Source organism: Amphibalanus amphitrite, unplaced genomic scaffold (assembly GCF_019059575.1).
Source record: "Amphibalanus amphitrite isolate SeventyFive unplaced genomic scaffold, NRLGWU_Aamphi_draft 000408F_arrow, whole genome shotgun sequence".
In the NCBI taxonomy this organism is placed as follows: Eukaryota; Metazoa; Arthropoda; class Thecostraca; order Balanomorpha; family Balanidae; genus Amphibalanus; species Amphibalanus amphitrite.
Window position 1 is genome coordinate 262,715 of NW_024881902.1, and position 18,193 is coordinate 280,907.

The 18,193-nt window shown below is 56.7% G+C and overlaps 1 protein-coding gene across 3 annotated transcripts in view; it reads left to right on the forward strand.

The window, feature by feature from the left end:
- Nucleotides 1–18,193, forward strand: part of LOC122390774 (ecdysone-induced protein 78C-like) — a 62,889-nt gene that overhangs the window by 12,560 nt on the left and 32,136 nt on the right. For 2 of the 3 annotated variants that reach the window (XM_043384035.1, XM_043384036.1), the window contains exon 1: nt 3,409–4,092. The exons of the other annotated variant lie outside the window; for it this stretch is intronic. In XM_043384035.1, coding sequence (XP_043239970.1) covers nt 3,657–4,092 — 436 coding nt within the window. In that variant the 5' untranslated portion in view covers nt 3,409–3,656. Of the gene's footprint in view, nt 1–3,408; nt 4,093–18,193 lie in introns of those variants that run through there. 3 annotated transcript variants of the gene reach the window in all.

Below are 18,193 nucleotides of genomic sequence, written 5' to 3' on the forward strand. Positions count from 1 at the left end.
CGCGTGAATTACTTATCACGACGTCGCAAGCAGCCGAGACTGAGTCAGGCGAGCGTCATAAGTAACACCTACTACGGATAAAGTTATAAATCGCAAAAACGAAAAAAGTATGCACAAATATGCCCCTAGGCAGTGCGTGCACGACGAACCTGCTCCACCACGTTATTTGTAATATATTTCAAAATTTCTTGTTGAAAAAATGACACTTTTTTAACAAACAAGTTGCAGCAGTTCCGTGAATAGAGTGAGCTTCTTCGCCCCCAATTTTGAAAAGCTGAACCACATTTCCGAGTCAGGATCACGAATACGGATGTTATGAGAAAAGTTTGGAAAGGGCACGAATATTACAACTTTGCGTTTTTATCAAACGTGACAGCAGATACAGAGTTGTCTTCTACAGTACACGCAATGATAGACATATTTTCATAATTTACCTTGAGCTCGTGCAGTCACTCGTTTTCCCATAAACTGCTGAAAACGAAATGCCCCATGCACGAAAGTGCCCCACCCTCCCCTGCTGAAAGTTTAACGTTGAAGTGCGTAGGTATAGCAGTTTAGAAGTTATTGCCGAAAAAGGAGAGTGGGGCCACGAATAGGTATCTCGCCCCCCCCCCCCCCCTCCAAGTCCAGTGGGACGCGGGTAAAACGCGGCGACGATCACGGACGGAATAGCACATCTGTAGATCAGGGCAGGGTACCTTCCCAAAACTGCATCGCGGATCAGGGCGAGATGCCCCTTCATAATTTAAAGGTAGTGTGCCAGCTTTCCTGGACCGTATGGAGTTAATGGCCCAGATAAGGAGAACCGGATTTTCAGAACTTATCCATACGTTCAAAACTCATGGAAACGTCTTAAATTCTTCAAATTTTGAGTACCCCAGTGCGAAATTCGCCCCGACGGGTTGTCGGTCGTACCCCAACCACATTTCACACCACTATGAACAATAAATGCACACACTGAAATCGCTATTACCGATATGCTCATCCAATCAAGTTTCGATAAACCCGTTCATCATCATCTCCTGCGGTTTCGAACACGCCTGTTAGGTGGTGCGGTAGACCGCGCCCAAAGCCAGGGCCCCGATAACGTGAGGTAGCCGAGTCGGGGCAGCGTGTGCTGACCCAAGCCGGGGCCGCGCGTCCTCCCGGTGTCATGTGATAGCCCGGGGCTGCCCGCGGGGATGCGGTAGACCGCGCCCAAAGCTGCGGCCCCGGCTTGGGTCAGCGCACGCTGCCCCGACTCGGCTACCTCACGTTACCGGGGCCCTGGCTTTGGGCGCGGCTTCTGCTCATACTTTGTGGTGCGGTGGTGGTGCGTCGGGCCGCGCGCTCTGACTTCGGCCAAGAAAAATGCGTCAGCTGATCATTGTCATTTCTGCCACTTGCGTGTGGTGAAATGGGGTCACAACTTAAGAGACGGCTTTTTCATATCAATTATTTTACATAAAATCATATTTCAAACCATAACTAATGTTCGACAGCCAAATAAAAGAAACAATACCAATACAGGCTTACGGTTTAAGGCTCGACATTGTGTTGTCTACGATTAGACAGCTGATAACTCATTCCCGTACGTCGTAACTCTATAATGACCTTTGCTTATTGTCACATGTGCGCCGCATTCGCGATTGTTGCCGACGCCTGTTTGCAGGTGAGCTCACTACAGTTGTTATACATATCGAAAAACCGATAAACTTTTAGGCGAAAAAGGCACTATTCCAGGCCCATTTTGTTTTTTTTTTGCGATATTAGGTAAAAACAGAAGCTTCTTATCCTAGGAAAAATAAAATGGGAAATCTTTCAAAGGTGGCACACTACCTTTAACTGTGACTGCCAGGGCAAGAAACCTCAGCTAAAACGTGATTGGTGGTCTGGGCAGGACATTTCCGCGAGACTTCGCTTCGCTTGTGGCCCACGACAGTGTATGATGTACCTCCCCAAAACCTTGTTTTCGGAGTGCACAAGCATACATACATACATACCCATACCCGATATAACGTTTTTGTCACACCCCGGCCACCCGGTATTAACACATAAAAAATGACAGAATATGCAAGTCCACGACAGATATGGACGGCACGGCTTGCCGGGGGACCGCAGGTTCCAATCACACTGTGAACTCCACCCCGCATCCCCTGGTTACTGGTTTCTCTGGAGCCTCCGGAGTCCGGGCCGGTCAGGTCCTTTGCCGAGCAGGAAAGGGCCGGTCCGTCCCATCACTGAGCAGGGGAGGGACGGTCCGTCCCATCGCCGAGCAGGGGAAACCACCGATCAGGGCACGTCCGATCAGGTCCTCCACCGAGCACGGGCCATCTGCCGGCCCGTCAGACCCGGGGCTCCGAGCAGGGGACGGCTGGTCAGGTCCTCCACAGACCAGGGGACGGCTGGTGTCCCTCCACAGACCAGGGGACGGCTGGTGTCCCGGCACAGAGCAGTGGAGGGCTGGTCAGATCCTCCACAGACCAGGGGACGGCTGGTGTCCCGGCACAGAGCAGTGGAGGGCTGGTGTCCCTCCACAGAGCAGGGGACGGCTGGTGTCCCGGCACAGACCAGGGGACGGATGGTGTCCCGGCACAGAGCAGTGGAGGGCTGGTGTCCCTCCACAGAGCAGGGGACGGCTGGTGTCCCTCCACAGAGCAGCGGACGGCTGGTGTCCCGGCACAGAGCAGTGGAGGGCTGGTCAGGTCCTCCACAGCGCAGGGGACGGCTGGTGTCCCGGCACAGACCAGGGGACGGCCGGCCTGCCTAGCATCCCGTACCGTCAGCCACCAGCGGCAAGTCAGACCGACGGCGGCGGTGGTTACCGCCGTATATACCACGGCAGCTGGGATCCCAGCTCCAGTGGCCGCGTCTGAGACACGCCCCGGCGCGGCCCGGTGGGCGGCGGGTCCCCGCCTCCCAGGCCGAGCCAGGAATTCCGGCTACACGTCTGCCCGTGGGGCCGTGGACAGTCTGTTTACGCCGGCCGGCAGCAGGCCGACCCTGGCCGTGGAGCGCACGCTCCGTCGCCCCGGAAGACTCTCACCGGGCCGACCTGTGGCCGCTCGACGTCCCCCCGTGGCGGTCCTCTCCCCGCCGGCGACGGGACCGACGGGCGGACCAGTCGCCGACGGCGGCGCGGCGGCGACCCACCGAGGACGCCCCGGGGACCGGCCGCCGCCGCCGGCCAAATTAATTAAATCGAGTCGAAAAAGCTTAGCGATCGTTAGTGAGCCTGTAGTGGTGGGTCCGGCCGGCCGGTACGCCGGTACAGTTAGAGACGTGCGGCGCGCCGCTGGCGAGACGGAGAGCCGGTCGTTGAACCCGCCTCCCGCAACATCCAACGGTACCGGGCGGCCGCCAGGCGGCGCCGCGCGCCAGCACCGGGTCGCCAGCACGTGCTGGCCGCTGCTGGAAGCGCTCCGCTCGGCCCGCAGCCGGCAGTGGTCGAAACGCTGCGCGGCGCGCCAGGCAGCAGCCGGTGCGCAGAACGGCCGAGCGGCACCGGCGGACACCCGAGCGGCACCCGCGGACACCCGAGCGGCACCCGCGGACACCCGGCACACCGTGCAGCCCGGGCGCAGCGCACCGCGCCAGTGAGAGGAACGCGGGCGGGGGATGCGACAGCGCCCGAGCCGCCCCACCCGAGCACAGTGCAACCCCGAGACTCCCTCGGCATGGACATATTCACGCACGACCAGGGCCTGGGCGTGGCCGGCGGTGGTGGCGGCGGCGGCCTGCCCGAGCTGGACGACTTCCCCAAGGTGACGTTCGATACCACCACCGACCTCAGCGGGTTCGCCTTCTTCGACGCGTCGGCGCCGCTCTCGCCGAACCACCTGAAGAAGGAGGCGGAGGCCGCCGCCGAGGAGCCGCCGTGCAGCCCGCCGGCCGACTACGGCGCCCTGCTGCCGCCCACGCCGCCTGCGGGCACCTCCTCGGCGGGCGCGGCGGCCCCCAGCCCCGGGCCCGCGCCCGCCCAGCCCGCCCTCGTCATCAGCGACGCGTCCTCGTCGACTCCCTCCTCGTCGGCGGCGCCCGCGTCGAGCTCGACGCCGCTCGTCTCGCCGGCCACGTCGTCGGCCGGTCGCGCCGACGGACCGTCAAAGTCAGGTGAGGTCGGCGGGAGGGACGGTGCAGCGCAGGGCGACGGGCCCACTGCTGAGGGACGGGAGGGACCCGCCGCCGCAGCGGAGCGCGAGGGGCTCACTGCTGACGGCTCAGTGACTGTCGGCTCCACAAGATATGCACTTGCAGAGCAAACGGCGTGATAAAACCGAAACACGATTTCCTTGCTGTGTAAACCGAAAGTTCTTGGTTCAGGTTGATCGCTGCCTGGTAAAGTGCAGTCATTTACTTCTTATTTAACGAAAACCAAATGAAAACACAATGGTTGTGTTTTATTTGCTGACTTCATCTGTCATTGGGCCTGGGGTAACGCCCGTTGGTGATAAAGGAATAAATGAAAATGAAAATGTTTCCGCGATAGGTATGCTATACAGCCCTTGTAAAACTTGCTAAGATTATTGCATTGTTGATTGTAGACACTTGTCTCTCACGCGGAAATCAAAAGCAAAGCAATCCATCAAGTGTCGTCGCCCGAAAAAAGAAATCCTAGCTTCGGTAAGGCATGAAATTATTTTCTTCAAAATACCCTTCTCAAAGCCTACTGTATACTTTGAAAAGCTTCTCCATGTCATGGGCATAGCCTATGCTCCTTTACATACGCTTTCTTATGCATGCACCAGTCGTGGAAATCCCTCCCAAATGCTCGTGCATGGTCAATGACCCTCCGGTCAATGACACGTTCTGACCCAGCTATTGTTATCGCAACCTGTTTATGCTAATGCCCAAGCCATGGTACAATGCTGACAGCCCGTACGGAATGTCTGTGCCGATATTATATCGCCAACACATGGCTTCTTTCGTCGGAGCTCGCACAGATAGCCAAGAGTCATGTTCATGTTAATGACTGCTACCATATCAACTGCCACCGCCACGAAGGTGTGGCACGATCAACGTTATCGGTATTGGGTGAAAAAGGCATTGCCTATCCCAGTCATATTCTGCATTCTTTCGATTCCTGCATCTGCTAATCACTGTAGCACATTTGGCATTCCTCGCTGATGCTAAATCACGTGGTTCACGGCGGATCGAGATTCCAAGAGACGACCGGGCCGCGGTGGAAGTGGTAGGGCTCAGTCGCCCCCCCCCCCCCCTGGTCTAGCAGACTGTCTTCAGTCCGGGTACCAGTAAACTGTCCTCAGTCCTCAGTCTCTCAGCCGCCGGCCGCTGCGCGCCGAGCTGGCCGCGGCAGTGTCACCGGCGCGCCGAGCTGGCCGCATTCCACCGTCTTCTGCGGGCGCTAATTCTCCGCCTCTCCAAACACTCTCATCGCGTATTCACTGCGCAGCCAGTCGCCGCGCATTCTCAGCCCGAGGCACAGCCGTCCGTCCGTCCGTCCGACCGCGCTGCGCCGCGGCGGTTCCGGCGCGGGCTGCGCCACCGATCGCCGCGAGTCGGCGCCGCCCTCCGCGCCCCAGCGGACGGCCGCTGCGTCTCGCCGGCTGCAGCAGTAGGTACGGCTGGTGCCGGCCGCACACTGTAGCTACGGTCCGGATAGGCTCTCCGCTGCCGGAGTGAGACGAACTGCGACAGAGAGCGACATTGATGACGCAGATGGGTCGGTCATGGGGTTCGTCGGAGAAACGAGTGCGCCGCAATTAGCTGGTTCGGTAATAGCGCGTTCAGCATCAGTTTAACTGGACTCTAACCAGCGAAACTTTTTCAGTAGTTCATAGCAATCACTTGGAACAAAGAGCACGTCAAGATTGATGATTTAATCCGACGACAATGCTTCTCCCTATCTGCAGCCACGGAATCTGAAACCGCATGTGACCGCGTGTGGCCGTTGATCACGGCGGTCGCGCTGTTTATCCCAGTCTCGCGGGTGCTGGTTCGGTGCTCCATTCAATACTTTCCTCCCAGTGCCCACCGCCCACCGCCCGCCCCGCCCCCGCTCATGCCATCCTCCGCTCATGCCATCCTCCGTCCACCGTCCACCCCTGCTCCCCTGCCACAGCCCACCGTCCACCGACCACCGTCCACCGTCCACCCCGTCCACCGTCCACCGCCCGCCGTCAACAGCCCAACGTCCACCGTCCCCCGTCCCGCCCACCGTCCACCGTCCACCGACCACCGTCCACCGTCCACCCCGTCCACCGTCCGCCCCAGCAGCCGTGTTCGTACCGTCGCGGGCCGCCGAGCTGTATTTGGGCTACCCTGCCCGCCGGCAGCCGGCCTGCAGATGCGGACGCGGCGCAAATGGGCGGTGCGCTGCACAGCCGGAGATTGCCGCTTTCGATCCGCCGCGGAGAGACGCCGATCGAGATGCATTCGCCTTCCCTCTGCTGTGCAGCCTGCTGAGTATGCAGCCGATGCACTGCTCGGAACCCCGGCAGCCTGCCGGCTTCGGCGACTAATACGTTGTTTATTTCTGATGCCCCAGGAACATGAGCGGTTTATTGTGCACGGCTCTAGCCGGATGTACATACACATTGATGGCGCCCATGCAGGGACGCTGGAGAGAGAGACACCGCACAGTGCACAGCGTAAATATCGCGACTCGAGTGCGCATCAATGTCAAGGAGTTTTTGAGGAAGCTGTCAGCAACACATGTGTCTGCTCCAACGAATACCGTGCGTGCTATATTTATACGAGGACGAGAAGGATCTTTCCTGTTCCTGGCGACTAGGGAGGCTCCATGAATCATGAACGATGCAGTCCTAATTCCTTTATGAATCACACGGGCGATTTATGCGGTTTATAAAAAACATACATTTCGAGAAGAGTGCACTTAATGTTGTCTATTTACATTTTCATTGTTGAACGGGCCGGCTACATTTACCTACGGGCTACGCCACTTTCGCTGGGCGAGTTCGCTGCCATTTTGTGGAGGTCATTCAACTGGCAACTGACGAGATGGCCATGGCTCATGTCCAGCAGGCTACACGCTGCTCTCGCCGTGTGGGGATTATCTGGCGGGGATGATCTGGTGTCGGCGCGCTGCTGGCCGCGCTGCCTGCTGCACCCACACGGTGTCGGCGCTGGTGACGGTCAACGTCCGGCGTCTCTGGTGTCATGTGCAGTCCGTCTGCAGTGGACCGACCGGCCGGCCGGCCGGCAGGTCGGGGTCAGTTACCTGTCCGGCCCAGCCTGCCCGGCCCCCGCGCCGCCCCTGCCGCAGCCTTGCAACCGGCCGCCGAAGGCCGCACGGACGGCGCGGCGCCCCAGGAAGGGGGTCAGGAGCCGCGCGCTGGTGGAGACGGACCGGCGAGCGGCGCACACAGGGACCACAGGGACGGCCAGAGCAGACCGGAGGCAGGGGCGCCGGCCGGCAGGTGACACGGTCACGGACCGAATCTGACCGCGCCGCCGACCGACAATATAGACCGCCGCCGGCGACGGGCGGTGGCGCGTGCCGCGCCGGATCCGCCGCGCTGCGCCTGTCCTCGTCGCACCACCAGCAGAGAGCATTGAACTGCGACTTATGCAGATCGGGAGAGGCTCGGTTCGGCGCCGACCGGAGCGGGGCTGTGCAGCGCCACGGACCCCACTGAGGCGCGCCGGCGCCGTACGGAGGCGCTAGGGTGGGGAGCCACGTCCGTCCGTCCCGGGGGAGCGAGCTGCAGCAGAGGCCCGAGTGGGGCCCTCTCCTCCTCCCGGGGATTGGAGGACGGAGGCCGAGTCTGCATAGAGGGGCTGAAGAAGAAGTCCGAGGCTCATCCCGCAGCTCCATAGGAACAACGTCTATTCTTCGAACTGTGTGGCCTTTCCATCCAAAAATGTGTCCACCTTAAATCCTCAGATACGTCCCTCAACGACGCAAAGTTTCTCCCAGGCAGTTTTGCTCGGCCGAGGATATGTTCGACATTTTGCCAAGAACATTTTAACTAGGTTTGTGGAGGATAGGTACCGTTAGAAGTTAATACAACTGGGGACGATCCCCGGTCTCATGAAATTACGAGTCTTGAGCATAATTTTATTCTGAGTGAGAGCATCCATCTTTCAGCAGGCCAGGCATCTTGTCCGAACTGATGCCGATTTCCTCCGCCCGTGTGGAGCTCGTCGCCTCCTCTGAATAAGACGGGGTTCGACTGTTGTCTGTATAGCTGGCGGGACTTTACCCGTCCGGCCTGCCGCGGAGGGACTGCATCTCACCGAATCTCACTGGAACACCAGGCCGCCGTAACACATACGTAACGAGGTCCGCGAAGGAGCGGCGTCGCCTCTGAGGGGTGAGGGACCGGGCTCCGAGAGGGGCTCGATCGGCAGCCAGATGGACCGGTGCTCGACTCCCTCCCCTCCCCCCTCCGCCTTGGGTCACGGTCAAACATGTAAAGTGCATACTAACTATGCCTACGCTAGGTGAGCGTACTTAACCTACGCACCAAAAAGCTAGGCCCCATGGGTCGTTGGGTACAATGTGACTGCAACTGGAATACAGTAATAATTACCGCGTGTAAGATCTTGCAGTGCTTAACATTTCACTGCCTGATAATTGTCTGGTATAAAAAGTCCATGAATTTTAATACATAGGAATAATTATTTTAACAGAATTAACAGAATTAACAGAATAATTTAATACATACATGAATTAATACCTACCCAGCCAAATTTTAAAAAATTTACATACCCAAAAATGTTTTAGGCCCTTTGTTATTCATTATTTACTTGAATGACCTAAGCACCATATCAAACCAATTGAATATCATAACCTTTGCAGATGACACTAATATCTTCCTCAGTGACAGCATGTATGACAAACTAGAAGGCAAGATGAATAGGGAGCTACAACTTATCAACACTTGGTTTGAATGCAACAAGCTTAAACTGAATCTTGAAAAAACGTGCTATCAAGTGTATACCAAAAGAAAAGAACAAAATCAACTTAATATAAATATTGAAGGCAATAACATCAGGCACGCTCCATGTGTTAAGTTCTTAGGTGTTTATGTAGAGTGTAGACTCACAGCTATCTTTTAAAGAGCATATAAAAAAGCTTTCTACTAAGCTAAGTCAAATTGCAGGTATAATCAGTCGGGCTAGATGGTGCCTAAGTGAGCACCACAGCCAGCCTATTACTGTACAACGCCCTTGTCTTGCCTCATATAAGCTATTGCTGCTTGGTATGGGGCATAAACTATGAAACAAACTTAAAAGGCATCTTGACAGTGCAAAAACGCATAGCCAGAATAATTATGGGTTTACCATACAGAGAATCCGTGACACGCCGATTGAAAGAAATTGGTATGCTCACTATTCGAGACATTGTATCGTACAAAGCTACTATTTTTGCATATAAATACTTAACCCGCGCACCGACGGGGGGGGGGGCGGATATCCGCCCCCCCTGAGGTTTTTCGCGAATAGCGGGAAAACCGCGGCGCGTAGCGCCGCGAAATTTGGTATGACTATTCCCTTATCAATTTTACACATGGTGTGCAAGTTTGAACCTCCTACCTTTCAAGGTCAGGTCACCAGGTCACTTTGAATGACCCAACCTCAAGTCACTTTTTTGCAACTTTGTCACCGTGCCAGAGCTACAGTAGATGTCGGAGGCCTTTGAAAGTCGCAGGATGTTATTAGGTCATTAGTAGCTACAATTTGTATATCTCGGAATTTTGATATCGGTGACCTAAGGTCAGGTCAATTTCGCGACCTCCCCATTATAAGTCAATGGGGGAAAAATCAACTCCCTGTTTTTACCACTAAAACGGGTCGGAATGGCCCCATATACCATACATGACTTCATATACGATCAACCTTCACTACCTTGAGGTCTGTTTTGCTGTTGGGCAGCTGTGAGGTCATGTGACGTCATCAAAGGTCACCAAAGGTTTTTGGCCAATAACTCCGTACAGGAACAAGATACAGACGCGTGGATGGTTTCATTGTGTTCAGCTCGTCAAGACGCATCGAATGATATACATGATGACCTCGAGGTCACGTGACCTGAGGTCAACCTTTGACCTTGACCTTTCGAGGTCAACATATATATCATTCGATGCGGATTGACGAGAGGATCACGATGATGCCCTTAGTTTGTTCCTATCTTGACTAATTCGAAAGTTATTCGAGAAAAAACTCTCCATATTTAGCGCCGCCATTTTGACTTTTTCGACCCCTGTGACGTCATCTTTGACCTGACCTGAAAATGACCTTAGTAAAAATTGTAGATCTTGACCGTGCGTATCCGATGCCGTTTACCGCTTGTCGCTATCTTGCTTCGTTCTCGAGATCTCAGGGGGGGCGGTCATCCGCCCCCCCCCCCGTCGGTACCTACTAAGTTGGCGCAGACCCCCGTCGGTGCGCGGGTTAAATGGTCTTCAACCAGCAATACTAAGAAAATCGTTCAAATTTAAACCCCCAAGTGTGACCAGAAACAAAGACACATTCCAGGTACCCTCCACCAGAAACAATTATCGAAAACACACTGTAAAATTTTACGTCCCAGAAGTATGGAACAAACTGAGCATACTCTGTGACTTATCAAAATATGACAGAATAGGGATAATCAAAACTAAAGTGAAGAACCATCTACTAAGATGAAAAGCACCAACACCGGTATAAAATGAACATGCAATGCTGTTACTCTCATCGAGTACAAGTCCTGACTACCGGCGCACGGTTAACTAGCTATAAGAACACATATCATAGATTTTAAAGAAAACGAAAAAAGAAAGAAAAGAAAACTCATTTTATTCTTCATCAAATCCATACCGTTTTTAACTAAAATACTACGTTAAGAGATTGGTACATTGACTGATACGTTGCCCCCACCCCACCCACCGGGCTAACCCGAGACCGGCCCAGTTTAACTGCGGGGCCGGTCGGCTGGCCGGCCGGTCGGGGGGCCGGCCCATACGATGGGCTGACCTCCCGCTCGGCTGGCCGGCCGCGGGGCGCCGTCCACGCGTGATGAACGCGGTACGCGGGACGGCGCGGGTGGGGGCGGGCCGCCCGCCTGGAACGCCGGGGAGGTACCCCACAGATCTCCACGGCTGGGGAGGCAACGTTGAGTTCCCCCCGGGGCCGGGGCGGACCATTCCTCACGCATTGGTGAATGATACCGCCCTGACCTGGCCAGGCGGGCCGCAGGAGTGTGAGACTGGGAGAGTGTTGGCATGAAAATGTTTGCTCGCATATAATCACCATATCAGGCCCCATCTCTCCCGATGACTCTCTTGCAACAAGCTCGGCTTAGCTGGAGGGCATCGGGAGGGATGGCAAGACAACATGCATGAATTAGACCAGACCTGATTTACCCCACTAATGTCCCCTTCCAAGTGAGTGTGTGCGTGTTCCTCACTAACAATGTACGATTGAACCCTTAGCGGACAGTTGATGCTAGATTTGGCATTAACTACTATGGCTCTCTGTATCTACTAACCAAGTTAAATAATATCATACGTAGTCAACGCCGCTTCTTTTATGTTTTTTCCTCTTCTTAGCAGGGAGTGCCGCGACTTTTCAACTTTGATTTTTATTTTGGTGTTAACGTAAGGGTTCTGTGCGTCGCTGGGACTGAGGGTGGGGGCACTCCTGGTTGCCTGATCATGGGTAACGGACTATTAGTAGAAAAAAAAATCGCGTTAGCCTTTTTATTAGATCTGCAGGGGATAATGAGTTAAGACGGTGCCGCTTCTCTTATCGACTCAGCGACGCGAATGCTATGCTGACTGCTGAGTGGCGTTCACCCATGGCATCCAGAGTTGATTCCGCGCCCAGCTGCACCGCCCTCAGTGGCTGGGTGATGTCAGTATCAGCACCAGGTGACGGCCTGCTGCCTGCCGGTACACGACTGTCCGTGACATCTGTCACCGACACATGTCCGGCGCCTGTCAGCCGTCACGGTCAGCCGGCCGTCAGGCGCGGGCCAATCGGAATCCGCTCCCCGCCCGGATGGTCCGCCGTGCGCCCCCTGCGCTGTTCTCTTGACTCTCTTTTTTTTATCACACCCGACAGACAGACAGGCTCCGTCTCCCCCCTATCATTGCATTGAGCCCGTGGCCCCGTCCTGGGTCCGGCGCGGTGACGATGTGTGCCCGCTGCCACTGAGCCCGTGATCCCGTCCTGGGTCCGGCGCGGTGACAGTGTGTGCCCGCTGCCAATGAGCCCGTGATCCTGTCCTGGGTCCGGCGCGGTGACAGTGTGTGCCCGCTGCCAATGAGCCCGTGATCCTGTCCTGGATCCGGCGCGGTGACAGTGTGTGCCCCCTATCACTGAGCCCGTGATCCTGTCCTGAGTCCGGCGCGGTGACGGTGTGTGCCCGCTGCCACTGAGCCCGTGATCCTGTCGCGGTGACGCGGTGACGGTGCGCGGAGGTCAGCGACTCGTCCCGCCGCTGAGCGTCAGCGTACACCGCGCCGCTGAGCTCTCTGTCGGGTGCGCCGCTGACATGTCGGGACGGCATTCCCGCCGGTCCGCTCAGAGCGCCGTGCACGGACCTGGGAAGGCCGGCGCCCAGCCGCTCCTGCCCAGCAGCCGCATTTTTCGGACGGCGGCCGAGCCGGCCGGCGGTGGAGCGCCGCCGAACGACCGGACACAGACACGGCCCGTGACCGCTCCCGGATGCTTAGTGGGAAGGCATTCGAATATTTGGGTGTTGGCATTCGCATTCCGTAGAATCCAGTAGCAGTGGAACAAATAAAGGAAGCTATTTATGAGGATTGGTCCCTCTCACCGCTCCTTCATTCGGCACACACAAAATACACCGTCAGAAAGGGTGGAGAAACATTTTACCGTATATTACCTACCACGCTTACCGAACGGACACGGCCGCCAGTTTACACGCCATTCTGTAAATCACCGTCATCAGTTGTGTGACCAGGGCCGCGGGCTGTCAATTCCGCCGGCACTGTCCCTCTGACAGTGTCTCTGTCGGCCTGTCTCCGGGTCCCGGCGGCGCTGGCCGTCCCCGGTGTCACGTGCCGGTTGTGTGGCGGTGTTCTCAGCACTGCAGCCGACCAGCGCTGGGCTGCCGCGCCGACCAGCGCTGGGCTGCCGCGCCGTCCAGCGCTGGGCTGCCGCGCCGACCAGCGCTGGGCTGCCGCGCCGACCAGCGCTGGGCTGCCGCGCCGACCAGCGCTGGGCTGCCGCGCCGACCAGCGCTGGACTGCCGCGCCGACCAGCGCTGGGCTGCCGCGCCGACCAGCGCTGGGCTGCCGTGCCGACCAGCTCGGAGCTGTGTGTCGGTCTTTGAACCCGGCCGCGGCAAATAAACCGGTCCGGCCGGAACCCGGCCGCCCAATTTAAACACGGCGCTCACCGGCCCACCGTGGCGGCACCCGATCCCGCGCGGTCGCTGCGGGTCGTCATAGGTCGCCACGGGTCGCCACGGGTCGCCGCGGGTCGCGAATGTCGGCACCCGCTACCACCACCCCAGATACAGATACAGATACAGATATTTATTCGGCACCCCCACTGCGTAGATCATGGCCACGTCATACATGTCATACACATAAATGAATAAAGACACACCAGTAAAACACTTGATACATGTGATAAAAGCAGTAATAAAAGCGACAAATAAAGGTACTCCAGTTCAGCGGGATAAAAACAACAATTTGAAATGCTATGAAGAAATACGCTGGTTCCACGCTGCAGTCGCTCTATAGAGAAAACTCCTCTTCGCTAATTCGGTCCGAACTCTCGGCAACTGCAACTGTCCCCCTGCTGTTGCTCGAGTGGTTCGAGAACATACGTCGGCCCGACTGAGGAGCTTCTCTCGAAGATACTCTGAGGCGTTTGGATTTGTAAGTGTGCGTTTGATCATAGCGTTGTCCTGTATGCCAATGATATCCTCTATCTTTCCCCACTTAAACTGGCTTCTAGACTCTGTAATGTGGTCAAACTTTCTGAGACCCACCACAATCCGCACAGCAAAATTTAGAACTTTCTGCAAGCGATTTTTCTGAGTTTTATTGCAACCACCCCAGACAGTAGCGCAATACCGAATGTGAGAGAGCACCAGAGCTTCGATCAAAAGGTTGCGTGTGCAGCGTGGAATTCTGTTGCGCATCCTACCTATGCTAATGATGATCATGTTACATCTTTGAATGATGGTGGTGATGTGTGACTCCCACGTTAAGTTATCATCTACATTGACCCCCAGCACTCTTACGCTCTGCGAGGCAGACACAAATGAGTCACCGAATGAAAGTTGGATGTTCCTGTCGTCCATGTTTCTGCGCTGTGATTTGATAAAAACCATTTCAGTTTTCTCGGGATTGATTTTAAGCCTGTTCTGGAGGAACCATTCATGAGTACGTGACAAAGTGCGTTCTAGTCGGGAGTACAATGATTGAATGTTATCAGGAGTATCAAAATCGAGCAGCTGGAGATCATCTGCGTAGGCCACGATCTTAGTGTCGCACAGGTAAGAGGTGATGTCATTAGTATACAATAAAAACAAAACTGGTCCCAGGATCGAGCCCTGGACGACCCCGTGGGTGATGGAGCGAGTCTCCGACTGGGCGAGAACAGTCTGCGAGCGGTCACACAGCCAGCCGGCAAACCAGCGGCTCTCGATGCCGTACCAGCCCAGCTTGTCCAGAAGGCGGCCATGCTCGACACTGTCAAAGGCTTTGGACGTGTCAGCCGTGATAAGGGATGTCACGGCACCCCTGTCAATGTTCTCTGTGGCATAGGTGACAGTGTCAAGCAGGGCCGCCTCCGTGGACAAGCCGGGCCTAAAACCGTACTGTTCAGGACACAAAACATGGTGAGTCGACAGATAATTTATGAGCTGGTTGCACACCACACGCTCAGCGAGCTTCGCTACGACTGGCAGAATCGATATCGGTCTATAGTTGCCGGGATCGGCCACGTCACCCTTCTTGTGCAGTGGGGTCACGGTCGCAGCCTTCCACTCCAACGGAAGCTCACCACTCGTGATCGACAAGTTGACCAGCTTGAGCAGGTGAGGTCCGATGACCGGAAATGTGGTCCGCAACATGTGGACGGTGATGCCGTCTGGTCCGGCGGCACGCGAGGTGCTCATGCGGCTCAGAGCTGTGGAGAGTTCAGGCAGCGTCACCGGCCTGGGAGCGAAGCTGCCGCTGCAGACGCGAGGTGGCCGAGGCGGCAGCCGCTCACCAGTATCGCTCTCCGCCAGAGCAGCCGCCACGCTGGGTCCTATCGAGGCGAAGTGGTCGTTGAGCTTGTTGGCCCACTGCTGGTCCGCTGCAGCTGGTGAAGTGGTCCTGGGCCGGGCCTTCCCTGAGGCAACCAGAAACTGCCGCACGTTCTTCCACGTCTTGGGTCGGGAGTACTTGTAGGAGTGCTCGAAGAACGCGGCGCAGGCCCGATTTAGTGTGGTCTTCACAGCATTGCGGCAGGTGCGGAGCTGCTGCTGAGTACTCTCGGAAGGCGCGCGGTCGCGAGCCCGGCGCGCTCGGCGGCGGGCCGCCATTGCCGCCTGCACCTCCTCGTCTCGGAGCCAAGGGTAGGCCTGATGACGGAGCTGGAGGGTACGCATCGGCATATGGTGGTCGATGATGGGATGCCAGGTGGCCAGCTGGCATCCCACCCCCGCGCGGCTGAGCTGAGCAGCACAACGAGCCGGGCCGAGCGGTTTCATCCGGCCCAAAGGCCACATCATGGCAGGTGGCCGCGCGGCGGGGCGATAGCATCAGTGTTTGGGGTGCTGCGGTCGCCTGCAGCGCGCTTACCAGCGGCGATTATATGTCCCGTTCGGGAGTATCAGCTTACATAATCCCGACTTTGATGACCGTCAACCATTCGACGCTGCTGCTGATGAATTTACAACACAACAGTCTGATGGCTAGGAAATAGGAATCAGCGGGACTGCCAATATTTCGCCCGATGTCTGGGGACGCTGTGAGCGGTCGCTGACCGCCGCCGGCCGTGAGTCGTCTGCTGTAAGTCGTTCGCTGTTTGATGCGAATACCCATCGGCCGAGTGGGACAGGGAGGGTGGTGACAGACCGCTGCCGGGTCCGCGGAGTCACCGCGCACTGAGCTCGACTAGCGGCACAGGGAGCCGGCCAGCCACCACTCCCCAGCGGCACAGGCAGCCGACCAGCTCTGTTCCCGGTCCGTTCGGCGGCATCGGCAGGCGACCAGCTATCACTCCCGGTACAACACTCATGGATAAAAATAGACCCTAAACGGACTAATGCCGTCACTCATGACTAGCTAGCATGCATCCATCAGATAGACCATGTCGTGACACTACCCCATGCACCGGTCCGCGCGCCTAGTCGGTCCGTCGTCTGTCCGGTGCGTCCCGCTCCTGCCGGACAGATCTGGCGCTCATTTGCCGCGCAACGCTATCAGCTGTCTAGAGTTCTGTATCGAGAAAAAGTAGACATGTGACGCCACGCCTACCTTCCAGCTCTCTCGTCCCTTCCCCCCCCCCACATAATTCTAATCAGCCAACAATTTTAGCTGCAATAGGCCGCAGAGCAGCATGGATCAGCCGTCTGATTGGTCCGTGGGGTTTCCTGCGACCCCCCCCCCCCCCGCCTCCCGATCGCGTGCAGGAGGGGGGCGCCGACTTCCTTCCCGTCCGACCCGTTCGACATGCAACCTGAACTGAGGTCAGTACGGCCGCCGCGGCCGTACTGTGACTGACGCCCGACGCCCGGCGGAGGGACATGAACACTGCCGCGGCCCGGGTGTGGCCCCTTGGATACCCCGGAGGGACCAGAAAGATGTGTGGACGAGCTGACGGACCGCGGCGTCTCAGCGTCATCCGCCAGCTCTGACGGTAGATCCTGCCTCACGTTATAAGGAGGAGAGACAACCGTTCCATGCCTCTATCCTCAGGATACGGAAATCCTTCTCCTCCACGCCGCAACCTCCCTCCGGGCTGGACAGGCAACTTTATCTCATGCGGGCTGCTCCTTTGGAGCGGCACCGCTGCTACCGAGGGAGCGCACCCCGTAGCCGGGCGGTGCGAGCGACTTAAGCGAGTGTCATTTGAGCCATGGGCGGCGCCACCGTGGGGTACGTGGGGTACTAGTACCCCACAGTCATTTGACTGTGGGGTACTGCATATACCCAGTACCCCACAGTCAGGAGCCCAGTCTGAACTTTTTCAAACACTTTTTCGTAGTCGTGCAATGGCCCTCTAAAACCATTAAATATGTTTTAGCAGTGGTCAAATGACTAATGCCAACAAAGGGCCAATATTGACAGATTATAACGGGCCCCTGCAGATCGGTAGGGCCCTTTGAAGGCTGACAGAGGGCCCTCTTGAGATCAGCAGTGCCATCTAAAAGCCATCTGAGGGCCCTCTGTAGATCGGTAGGGCCCTCTAAAGACAGACAGAGGACCCTTTCAGATCAATAGATTGTTTACGTCGATCAGAGGGCCATACATTTAAGCGGCGTCTTCCGAAAACCGGTAGAAGGCCCTTTGTTGATCGGCAGATCACTCTTAAGACGGACAGAAGGCCTTTTTTAGATCAACAGGGATTTCAATAGCTCAGCGGGCTCCTACCTGGCGCTCAGAGAACCCTCCCACGCGCTGTCAAGGGGCCCTGTCATGGCTTAGAGGGCTCCGTCAAACAATCAGGGGCTCCGTCGTGTACGTATAGGTCTTTTCTGTAGCTCAGAGGGGCCCCGTCAAACGTTCAGGGGCCCTTTATGCGTTCAAAGGGCCCTTCTGTCGCTTAGGGAGCCCTGCACAACGTTCAGGGGTCCTTTATATGATCTGATAGTCTTATGTAGCTCAGAGGGCCCCGTCACGCGATCAGGGGCCCTTAATGCGCTTAGAGAGCTCTGTTGTGTACTCAGAGGGCATTTATGTAGCCTAGATAGAGGGCCCCCGTCAAGCGATCAGGGACCCTTCTCATGTGTTCAGAAGGCCCCCGTCAAGGAATCAGGGGCCCCTTCATGCGTTTAAAGGGTCCTCTCGTGTATTCAGGGCTTTTCTGTAGCTCTAGGGCCCTCGTCAAGCGTTCAGAGGCCCTTTAAGCGCTGGGGGCCTTTCTGTCGCTCAGAGAGCCCTGTCAGGCGTTCAGGGGCCCTTTATATGCTCAGAGAGTTTTCTTGCAGCTCAGAGGGCCCCGTCACGCGCGATCAGGGGCCTCTTCATGCGCTTAGAGGGCTCTGTCATGTACTCATAGGGCCTTTTTGTGGCTTAGAGGGCCCCGTCAAGCAACCAGGGACCCGTCAAGCGATCAG